This window comes from Dromiciops gliroides, chromosome 3 (assembly GCF_019393635.1).
Source record: "Dromiciops gliroides isolate mDroGli1 chromosome 3, mDroGli1.pri, whole genome shotgun sequence".
Classification (NCBI taxonomy): domain Eukaryota; kingdom Metazoa; phylum Chordata; class Mammalia; order Microbiotheria; family Microbiotheriidae; genus Dromiciops; species Dromiciops gliroides.
The window spans coordinates 271,094,031-271,106,054 of NC_057863.1; the positions used below are offsets into that span (position 1 = coordinate 271,094,031).

General features: G+C 40.2%; 1 protein-coding gene across 8 annotated transcripts in view; it reads left to right on the forward strand.

Moving 5' to 3' along the window:
- Positions 1–6,251: 6,251 nt before the first annotated feature.
- Positions 6,252–12,024, forward strand: part of SYNJ1 (synaptojanin 1) — a 120,195-nt gene continuing 114,422 nt past the window's right edge. For 4 of the 8 annotated variants that reach the window (XM_043995314.1, XM_043995318.1, XM_043995317.1 and 1 more), the window contains exons 1-2: positions 6,254–6,430; positions 7,456–7,598. In XM_043995314.1, coding sequence (XP_043851249.1) covers positions 7,475–7,598 — 124 coding nt within the window. In that variant the 5' untranslated portion in view covers positions 6,254–6,430; positions 7,456–7,474. Of the gene's footprint in view, positions 6,431–7,455; positions 7,599–12,024 lie in introns of all 8 variants that reach the window. The other 4 variants (XM_043995319.1, XM_043995320.1, XM_043995321.1 and 1 more) reach the window with 3 other exon arrangements.

A 12,024-nucleotide genomic window follows, 5' to 3' on the forward strand; every position in this document is an offset into this window, starting at 1 on the left:
TTTTCATTTATGACTTCTTGAAATATAGTACTTAGTCTATTTTTTGGTCATGGTTTTCACAAAGCCCACCAATTCCTAAATTAACTCTCCTTGAATTGTTTTTCATGGCTTTTATAGATAGATATAGATAGATATACATATAGGTATATGTGCATGTATATCTGATATGTATTTTTAAAAGTTTTTAATTTTATTCAAATATTTCTTATTTTATAAAGTCATTTATTTTCAGTTTGACTTATTCTAGTTTTGAATGAGTATGTCACTTAGGTGAGGTTTATCACTTTCTCTTCTAGGCTACTTATTCAAATTCTTTTTTCCCTCATTTCATTTCTTCTATGTATTTAGTCCTTGTGGAAAGTCCATTTTTTATTTTGAGTGCAGTCTTCACAGTTCCTTTCTTTGGGGAGATCTCTAGATTTACAGTAGTTCTTTTTAAAATATTATTTAATGTTTTCCTTATTTCATCCTTCCAGCTTTAGCCTGACATTTTGGGTAGGGTAGTTAGTTGGTCTTTCTTGTTCTAGCTTTGAATTCTCTGGGTTTTCTTCACTGGCTTTCAGGGGTTAGGTCTCCCTGATTTATTTATTTATTTTTTGTGAGGCAATTGGGATTTAGTGACTTGCCCAGGGTCACACAGCTAGTAGGTGTTAACTGTCTGAGGCCAGATTTAAATCCAGGGCCAGTGCTCTATCCACTGTGCCACCTAGCTGCGCCCTGGTCTCCCTGATTTTTGAAGTTTAGAGTTCTGGATCTTCAAGGCCCTTGATGGTGTCTCAGGACCGTGTTGGTTACTGCCTATTGCTACTCTTTTGGACATTCAAGGACCCCACCCTGAGGCTATTTGATCACTTTAGGCTTTTTCAAGGGATCTCTCAGCTCTTGCTGCCTCCAGATTCAGTGTCTTGCAGGTTACTCAGTTCCTTGACTTATCTTGGATTAGACTAGAAAGCTTCCTTGAATTGGCTCTTTTGCTATTGGCCTCAAGCTTCTGCATGTCCTCTTGTGCAGTTCTAGGGTGGGAGAAGACGATTACAGTTTTTCATTGTATTTCTTTATCACTGGAGGCAGCTGATGGCATAGTTTATTGAGCCCTGGGCCTGGAGTCAGGACTGAGTTCAGATGTGGCCTCAGACACTTACTAGCTGTGTGACCCTGGGCTAGTCACTGGTGTGTTAGTTTCTTCAACTGTAAAATGAAAATACTGATAGTACCTACCTTGCAAGGTTGTGAGAATCAAATGAAATATTTGTAAAAAGTGCTTAGCACAGTGCCTGGCACATGGTAGGCTTTATATAAATGTTAATTCCCTTCCCTTCTCCACTATTTAATCTGGTGTGAATTTAAGGGTTTTTTCGGTGTAGGTATGTATTGTAGAAGCTGGGCAGTTTGCCTCCCACAGAGACAGCTGTCTTGACTGGAAGTCCGTATTATACTGTTAAAGCACAGCTCTGACCATATCATTTTCCTGCTCAAGAAGCTTCAGTGGCTCTCTGTTGTCCAAATTTAAAGCCCTTGGCAATCCCACTCCAAACTATCTTTCCAGATTGATTTCATATTTTTCCTTACTGTATCCTAACCAAATTTTCATATTTGGTGCTTCAGAACATGGAATTCCACATCTTGCTTCCTTGGCTTTGTACACAGTTCTCACCTCAGGCCCTTGAAATCCTTGGCTTTTATCAAGGCCAACCAAGGACTACCTCCTTCAAGAGGCCTTTCCTTATTTCCCTTCTCTTCCAGTTGCTAGTAATCTCTTCCTCAAATTTATTTATTTTGTATGTTTTGTATCCATATGTAAGTTATTTCACCTTCCTCCAATGGTCAGGGACAGTTTTTCTTTTTGTCTTTTTATCCCCATCTCTATAGCATACTGCCTTGCACATGGTGGGCCTAATAAATGTTTATCAAATCAGTTGATATTACACCAAGGTAGTTTCACTTATTCCCATTTGAATTTGTATTAATGCTATGTCCTTCATTGTCTTCCTTACTCAATTGTAAGCTTCTTCAAGGTAGAGATTATTTCTTATGGATTGTTTCTTTAGGCCTAGCACAATACCTACTAGGTACTGTGTAGGTTGGTTCTTACTGTGATAAAAATGATCAAAGTGTCCATTAATCAAAGATACTCTTGCTAATCATGCAGTAAACATTGAAAGATAGTTACCTGCAGATTTTATTTATGCTCAGAGCACAGGTTTATCAGCATTAAAAGTCAGAGTTCATGCTGAGTGAGATGAGCAGAACCAGGAGAACATTGTAAACAGTATCAACACCATTGTGTGTTGATCAACTTTGATAGACTTGACTCTTCTCAGCAATACAGTGGTCCAAGACAGTTCCAAAGGACTCGATGGAAAATGCTCTCCAAATCCAGAAAAAAAGAACTGTGGGATCTAGATGCAGATTGAACCATACTATTTCTATTTTTTTGTTTGTTTTTCTTTTTTGAGGTTTTTCCCTTTTGCTCTGATTCTTCTTTCACAGCATGACTAATGCAGAAATATGTTTAATGTGATTGTACATATATAACCTATATCAAATTGCTTGCTGTCTTGGGGAGAGAGAGAAGGGAGGGAGACAAATTTGAAATTAGAAATCTTATAAAAACAAATGTTGAAAACTATCTCTACATATAACTAGAAAATAATAAAATACTTTTATGATTAAAAAAAAGTCAGAGAGCCTCAGCTTCAGCAACCTTATATAGAAAGTGATGACATAAAGTAGCAAAGAACAGTGGAATTTTACTGAGAGCATGAGGGGAAGATAAGGCTATGCATGTCTGAGAACAAGAACAAACAGAAGGGGGAAGACAGGCATCTTACAGCTGACTTGAGCTTCCAGGAACAATATCTGGAATATCAAAATAGGGACTGAAATAGTGTAACCTTCATATAGTAATAGCAAGGAGTCTGAGCCAGAGTTTCTTTCCCATCACAGTCTTTCTTTTATCACAGTGGCAACAAGAAATCTGAGCTATAAATTCTCTTGCTATATCATAAATGTTTGCTGAACTGGATTGACTCTAGGCTCCAACAAAATACCATTTGGGGTAGAATAAGGAAGCATTTTTATCTTTTACATGGGGGGGCAATATAGTTTCCATTATTTTTAACAATTTTTTTTTACATGTTGGGTTCTGAATTCTACCCTCCCCCTCAAAAGGCAGGCGATACTATATCAGTTATACATGTAAAGACATGCAAAACATTTCCAAATTAACTATGTTGTAAAAATTAAAAGAACAAGAAAAATATAGGGAAAAAAGTATGCTTCAATCTGCACTCAGTGTTCATCAGTTCTCTCACTGGATATGAATCGTATTGTTCATCATGGGTCCTTTGCAATTGTTTTGGATTATTGTATTGATTAGAGCAGCTTAGTCCTTCATAGTTGATCAATTTTAATAATACTGCAGTTACTGTGTATAATGTTCTGGTTCTGCTTGCCTCACTTTGCATCAGTTCATCTAAGTCTTTAAGGGATGATATTAAAATTTATTTGACAGCCTTATATAAGCACACTGTTGGTCTAGATTCTGGGCAACACACCCAGTGGATGTTTTATAGTCTAAATCAGCCTTTCTTCACCAGGGGTCTAGAGACCCCCTTTGTGTTAGTGTAGCTAGCAATCAGGGCCTGGGTGAATCTAAATGGGAAAAATACATTGATCACATCTGAACAGGCTCCAATTTTGACTCTCTCGACTTTTCCATCTCTGTCTTTTCCAAAACCTTCATTTGATGGAATACCCAGTCTGACCATACTTCTAACCTAATTCTGCTCTTGACTTTTTTCTTCCCCCTGGGCAGGGCATTGGGGGTTAAGTGACTTTCCCAGGGTCACACAGCTAGTAAGTGTCAAGTGTCCAAGGTCGGATTTGAGCTCAGGTCCTCCTGAATCCAGGACCGGTGCTTTATCCATTGCACCACCTAGCTGCCCCATGCTCTTGACTCTTGACTGAACTTTTTATACTTTGCTTTCTCTTGGGCACCTTCCATCTGAGGGTAGAGACTTTTTGGTTGTTTTGAATTCCTAGTGTTTAACACAATGCCTGGCACTTAGTAAGCATTTAATAAATGCTTTATCTATAATTGTATTTCAATATAGTTGGTTTCCTTCACAGTCTTGTGTATTTTTATATTATTCTTCAGTAGACTGCCAAAGGGGTCCATGACACAAAATAGGTTAATAAGCCATGGTCTAAATAAACCATTTTGGTCTCAGGATCCCTTTACTTTCTTAAAAATTCCCGAGCACACTAAGGATTTTTTCATTTATGTGGGTTGTAAACATCAATATTTACCATATTATAAATTAAAACTGACAAGATTTCAGATGTCTATTTTAAAATAATAAATCATTATATATATATATATATAAACTTTTTTTTTTTTTTGGTGAGGCAATTGGGGTTAAGTGACTTGCCCAGGGTCACACAGCTAGTAAGTGTTAAGTGTCTGAGGCCGGATTTGAACTCACGTCCTCCTGAATCCAAGGCCAGTGCTTTATCCACTGCGCCATCTAGCTGCCCCATTATATATTAACATAACATTTTAATGAAAAATAACCATACCCAAAATTTAATTAGGTGGCAGTTTTGCATATTTTTGCAAATCTCTTCAATATTTGGCTTAATAGAAGACAGTTGTATTCTCATATCTGCTTCTGCATTCAGTCTGTTGCAACATGTTTTGATTGAGGAATGTCAAGAAAATCCAGCCTCATCTCAAAGATGTAATTGGAAAAGCAAGGAGTAGTTTAATATGCAAATAGCTTATTAGTATTGTTATGAAAATAGTGTTGAGGGGCAGCTAGGTAACACAGTGGATAGAGCACTGGCCCTGGATTCAGGAGGACCTGAGTTCAAATCTGGCCCCAGACACAACACTTAGTAGCTGTGTGACCCTGGGCGAGTCACTTAACCCCAATTGCCTCACCAAAAAAAGAAAAAAAAGAAAATAGTGTTGAATTTGCAGACCTCTAAAGGGGTTTTGGCATCAGTTCCCACTTCCCCCTCCCCCCCACCTTGGGGCCAGAGGTCCAGATCAAACTTTGAGAACTGATAGTCTAAATTATAAAACCTTTTGAAAAGCTTTTAGACTAGAACCTTTTTAAAAGATGGTTTGTCCTAAAGTAATGCAAGTTTTGAAGTAGCTCCCCTTTACTGATTGCGTGGCCTAGGTTTTAAATTAATATATTGAATGATTCAAGTTCAGTTGATTTTTTTTTTAATATTCTTAGTAAAAAGGTTTCTTTCCACAATGGACTTAATAAATTCATTTGCAGTTGACTAGAGCAGCTAATTTCATCCCTTTCGTCTAGGCTAATGTGGACACCACCTCCCATTTTCGGTTTTATCTAGTCAGCAAGCATTCTTTAAGTATTATTACTATGTGCCTGGCACTTGCTAAGCACTGCGGATACAAATATCAGCAGAAAAAAAAAACAATACCTGCCTTCCAGAAGCTTGTATTCTAATAAGGGGAAGACCGCTAAAAATGAAACTGGAAAAGGATCTGGGGAGGGCGGGGAGATAAAGAGACCTGGTTCTAGACAAAAACAGGGACAGTTCGAAGTGCATCCTGGAGGGGAACGAAGGGTGACCTGGATCGCCTCTTTAAAGAGAAGTTCTGGGAAGAACCAGCCAATCAAAGGGAGGAGCCTCTTCTAAAGTGTGAAGTTCAGGAGGAGGGGAAACTTCTAGGGTAGAGAAGTTTCTGCGGGTATCGATCGCAAAGTCAGGGAGTAGAGTCAAGAGTGCAGCCTCGGGAGGAACCGAAGACGGACAATAGTTTTGTTATCTGTCAAATTATGGGGTTAGACAAGGTGGGGAGAGAATTTAGAACTCAACGTTTTTTAAAAATGTTAAAATTGTTTTTACATGTAAATTGGGGGGAAACAAAATATATTAGAAGGTGGAAAAAAGATAAAATCATATGATGCCCTTTGGAGAGGGAACAATGCTTAAGATCTCCACACATAAGAGGAAAAAGGACAGCGCCTCCTAATTCCAGCACCCCTAGGAGAGGGAAAGAGACCCGAGAAGGTTGGAGGACTCGGGGTCTGGTCAGTCACAGATTGCGGGGAGGAGCAGGAGAGATCGACGCCTCCGGGAGGCAGGGCCTCGCCTAGCCGTTCTCTTCTGTCAGCACCCCACCTCGTGGGGTGGGCCCTTCCGACTCTGTAGGCTGCGCAATGCGGAAGAGATGGCCCCTCCGGAGCGGAAGTGACGCTTCAGGCGGCGGCGGCGGCGGCGGCAGCGGCAGCGGCGCCAGTGCCAGGGACACAAGCAGCCGGGGCGGCTGGGCTGCAGGAGCCGGCGGAAGGAGCGAGAGCGAGCCCACGGCAGGCGGGCTGGCTGGGGCGCAGCCGGAGCCTCAAGCCGCCTGAGGAGAAGCCTGACAACTCCTGAGGTGGCTCAGGTAGACGTCCGGGGAGGTCCGGGCGGGTCCGGGCGGGGCGGCGGCGGCTTCTCCGGCGGGCAGCGGGAGGAAGGGAGCCGGCTGCGAACGACCGCGAGGAGAGAGGGAGGTCGTGACAGCCGCTGTCAGGGGTGGCCGGGCGGGCAGCTAGCGGGCGCGCCTCCGGGGTCCTCTCGCCTCCCTCAAAATGGAGGGGTTCTCCTGCCCTGCCTGCCCCTCGGAGAGCTGGCGTCCCCGAGTGACAGCCCCGGGAGGGGGGGTCGGACGGCGCGACGGCTTGTTTTCCTTGTTTTACCCGATTTCTGGGGGGAGGGGGAGGAAGAGGGCGAGGGACGGGCAGCCCTTCTCCCTCTGTCGGACCTTTGCAGCTGCTTTCCCTGGAATCTCAGGGGTCGGGGGTCCTCGAAACGGAGCTGGTGACCTCTGCTCTCCCGCCTGTGCTTCAGCTCCCCCGGAGGTTTTGTTGGATAATCTTATCTGTCCCTCCCTCCTCCTCTCAGGAGATTCCTTATTTTCCATTTTAACCTTCCGAGTCAACTCCTTTTCTTCCTCTTCCTCCCACTGGGTCCAATTGAAGTTTCCTTTAAAATATAAATGTATACACTCATATTTATAATGTGTTAAGCAAGAAGCCGATAAATCATTTCCTAATAAATGAGCTCCGTAATGTTCCCTTTCTGCATGCATCCCTAATTATCCGTCAGAACAGCACTGGGGCTTCTAAGTGATTAAATTAAGCCCTGCCTTGTCATGGGAACTGAGAATCATCATTCCACCCCCCCCACACACACACACACCCGCTTCATTTATTTATTTATTTATTGTAAAGATGAAGTGGTGGTGGTGCGTGGTTTTTGGTTTTGTTTTGTTTTTTCCGTTATCTCTCTTCTCTCTTCCTTTCCCTTCCCCATCACCCCGAACAGACAGACAGACCCACGCAAAACCTGGCAGGCATTTCTTGGTGCTTTGCGGTCAGTACTGCAGAGAGGAGCATCAGCTTCATTTGCTGCTCTTGGCTTTCCCAGGGCTTCCTCTGAAGAAAGAATGGCGTTCAGCAAAGGATTTCGAATCTTTCAGAAACTGGATCCTCCACCATTCAGTCTCATAGTGGAAACTAGGCATAAGGAAGAATGTCTCATGTTTGAGTCCAGTGCTGTAGCAGTGCTCTGTAAGTCTCTGCATATATATTGTTAAACGTTGTGACATCGAGATTGATTTGGAACCATGCAACTCCAACCATTTTGTTTTATAGACCATTAACAAAAGTCCTAAATTGTCTTCGATTTAGTAACTTATTTTAATCTTTTTTTCATCCTAACACCTGTCCAGCGAATTTTCATTTTCTTTTCTTCCACGCTGAAGTATTTTTTTTTGAAGTTAGATTTTTATTGTACCTTCTAAGTAAAATTAATCATTCGTACTGTATCAAACACTCCGAGTTGAGGTTGCTGATATAACGAATCACGTTAATTTTTTTTCTCTGCTGTTGATATTGAAATCTACTGGAAGGGTCTCTGTACAATTTTGAAAGTATCACTCAATCCCCAGTCAGAGTATCTTACTAGAATTCTTTCTTTACATTTCAGGTTGCATAAACATTTCTGAAATTTAATGAGTTGTTATGTGGTTGCTGATCTTTGTGTTTTTTAAATAGCTAATATTAACCAGTTAATAGGAAATAGCTTAATAGACTATCAGGACAGCACCGATTACTAAAGTTATTGGAGAGGGAGGAAAAGGTTAAATGTTTAATTTGAATATTTGTCAGCTCTTCTAATGTTATAGTGCAGCCTGCAAATTCAGGATATTGTCAGTCACTCAGGTCTTTAGAGCTTCTTTTTGGTAACAGTTACTGCTCATTTAGTGAGATTTTACTATTCTGAAATCAGTTTAGGACTTTATCTGGTTTATTACATTTTTTTTAAAAGCCATATTTAAATATTGGCTCTTTTCAAATCCAGCCTCAGATACTTGACACTTACAAGCTGTGTGACATGGACAAGTCACTTAACCCTCATTGCCCCCTTTGCCCCCCCAAAAAAATTGGCTCTTGTTTTTCAGGTATTATTGAAACGTTGAGCCAATTGATAACATATCTTAAGAATTAAGACTTCATTGGTATTAATGATAGTAGGTTACCTTGATATTATAACAAAACTTTATTAGTTTATACTCTTTGGGAGGAGAGGCAAGAAAATATTTGAAATATAGCTTTATTTTACTGTACTGGAGGAGGATCTCTACTTTTAGACTCAAGTTCTTTAATAATAATAATAATAATAAATAATTAACATTTTCACTGGCATTCATTTATACCAATTATGATAAAGTAGAATCAAGGACAGGGGAGGATAAAGGTTCTATTATGTATCTAAAAGCTCAAAATGTTTTTTTGCAAACATCTCCTAACATTGCCCTTGCAAATGTTTTAAATTATGACTTGTCCTAATAATCTTATCTGAATGTTCCTATAACTTAGGGCTAAATTTTGTCACAGTTACTGTTTTCAGCCATCATGCAGTAATATTTAAAGGTGCCTTTCTTTATATCCCCAGCACTTAGCACAGTGCCTGGCACATAATTTGGGCTTAATAAATATTTCTTGAGGTCACTGGAAGGAACCTCACAGATTATCTAGTGTTACAAATGAGGAAACAAAAGTCCAGAGAGGTTCAGTGACTTTACCTAGAACTCCACAAGTAGTAAGTAGCAGAGTTGGAATTTGAACCCTGATTCTCTGATTATAAATCCAGCAGTCTTTCTACTTCACCTCTTCTTCCTCCATCTTATAATTGTGAGATTAATTTTTTGAAATCAAGTGTAAGACTTAATATTTATTCCTATTAAGTTCCATGTTAGACTTGACTGCTGTGTTGTAATTGTTGATTTCTTTGGATCCTAATTCTGGCATCCAGGATGTTAACTATCCTTTAGAGTATTGTAATCTGCAGATTTCATAAATATGTCATCTATTCATTCTGCTCTTACATAGGCATTATAGTTGTGGATGGGAATCATCCATTCAACAAATAGAAGGAATTATAGTTGACAAAATATATTTTATTCTTCCTTAGCTATCATTTTTAAGAATGATGAGATAGCAAGTGCCATATGCTAATAAAAAAGACAACTATGATTGTTGGGAGGAACTTTATCATTTTGAAAATAAAGTCTCTTTCTAGGAAAGATCAAAGACTTTATCCATATCTCCTTCCCTGTTCTAAATCATGTTGGAACTTGTTTTATGAATTGAATGTGTATTTGCAGACCTTTTTTTTTTTTTTAAATCTTGAAGGATTCATGTTAGATTTTTCAACCTAGGACAGAAAACCTAGAAAATCCTGCCTACTAACTATTAGAAGAATCTTCCCAAAACAGCCAGTCTAGTTCGTTCACTGCCCTAAAACTTTAGTGGTTCCCAGTTGGCCACAGGATAAAGAAACTCCTCCACCTGGAACAGAAGGTTCTCAGTAATCTGTATGTCCCTAAGTCAACAAGCATTTATTAAACACCTGCTATGCGCCAGGCACTGTGCCAAGCCTTGAGAATATATAGAAAAGTAAAAACAATTTCTGCCCATAAGGAAGGAGCTCACAATCCAATGGGGAAGACAGTATGCAGACAGTTATATACAAACACAGCATACAGGATAACTTGGAGATAATCTCAGAGGCAGACACTAGCATTCAGGGAGACCAGAAAAAACTCCTTGTGGAAGGTGGGCTTTGAACTAAGACTTGAAGGAAGTCAGGAGGATAGAGATGAGAAGTGAGCCAGCAGAAAATGTGTGGAGTCTGGACAGCAAAGAGGCTAGGGTCAAATGCCACAGATATGGAGGGGAGTAAAATCTAAGAAGATTGGAAAGGTAGAAGAGACCCAGGTTGTGAAAGGCTTTAAAATCCAAAGAGAGAATTTTATATTTGATCGTGAAGATGATAGATATTAGAGTTTATTGAATAGTATAACGGGCATCTAGGTGGCACAGTGGATATCATGCTGTGCCTGAAGTCAGGAGGACTGAGCTTCATGAGTTCAGATATAGCCTCAAGACACTTTTAAATACTACACTACACATCAGCAACAATTCAGTAATCTGTTTCCATTATCTAATAATGTGCTGCACAATGATTTAACCTTCTTATTAGAACTCTTCCTCTCACATTCCTTCCATCTTCTTACATTCACAGAAATCTGTCTCTTCCCAGAAGAAAGTGCATTATACATTTTCTTTCATATACATTTTCATTTGTTGCCTGGCATTCTAGGACAGTAAAAAGAATAGGTATATTCTTTGCTTTTTACTACTTTTTATTTTAGATTCTGCCTCTTTTACCATTTTAGCAACCTCTCCTCCTTTGATATTCACTTCATCTGTCTATCTTGCCCTCTCCAGATCCTGCTGGCTGTTATCTCTAAGTGCCCAGGTCATTCTCCCTCCTTTCTTAGAGAGCTCAAAGCTTCAGAGTCTTCCTCTCTGCTGCAAACCCCGCTCTCATTTGCAGACCTCTTAGTTCATCAGTCTCTTCAGCTTTCATGATCGATAGTCTTATTGCATCTTAGCCACATACTGGACAAGATAGTGTGTGTGTGTGTGTGTGTGTGTGTGTGTGTGTGTGTGTGTGTGTGTGTGTGTGTGAGTGATACATATATAGGCTTACATTTCATCTCACTATCATATGAAACATGAGATGTGAAACTGAAATTCCTCTCTCAGACCATTACCTCTTACCCTGCTGTCACTTCTTCCTAAACATAGTCTCTGTCTTCATTGGGAACCAAAGGCACTTCAGCCCCTCCTGGTCTTCCCAGCCCATTATCCCTGCTCTGGCTTAACTTTTCTTTCCTTGAAATCTTGATCATATAGTTAGCTATTTCAGTTTTACATTATCCTCTGCCTTCTTGTCCTTTTGTTGCTCATACCTTGCCAAAGGCCAACCTCAGGGAACATATACCACATACTTTCTCTGTTGCTACCATGTGCTGCTGAATAGTGCTGGAGGAAGTAAGATAAGTATGTTGAAAAAGTTCCATTACAAAGTAATTTACTCATGGTCATATCACTACTAAGGGTTAGAAGTTGAAATCAATCTCATGTCTTCCAAACTCTAAGATTAGTGCTACTCACTACACTATTGTTACCTCTGTAACAACCTCCCCATGGAGTAGGTTCCGTAGGTGTTGTTATCCTTGTTCATTGTTGAAGAAATTGCAGGGGCAGCTAGATGGCACAGTGGATAGAGCACCGGCCCTGGAGTCAGGAATACCTGAGTTCAAATCCGGCCTCAGATACTTAACACTTACTAGCTGTGTGACCCTGGCAAGTCACTTAACCCCAATTGCCTCACTAAAAAAAAAGAAAGAAAGAAAGAAAGAAATTGTAGTACATCGAAATTAAGTGATTTACCCATGATTCCTCAACTTTTAACTTTTTTTGTGTGTGTGGTAGGAAAGGGTTGGAACACTAAGAGCCATGGAGGAGTCCTATAAGAGTAGACACTCAAACTGAGACTTAAGGGATCTGGAGATTTTAAAAGACTGAGCTGGGAAAGGAGAAGGGCGCTCTAGGACAGGGGAGTGTCAGGGCTGGTAGCTAT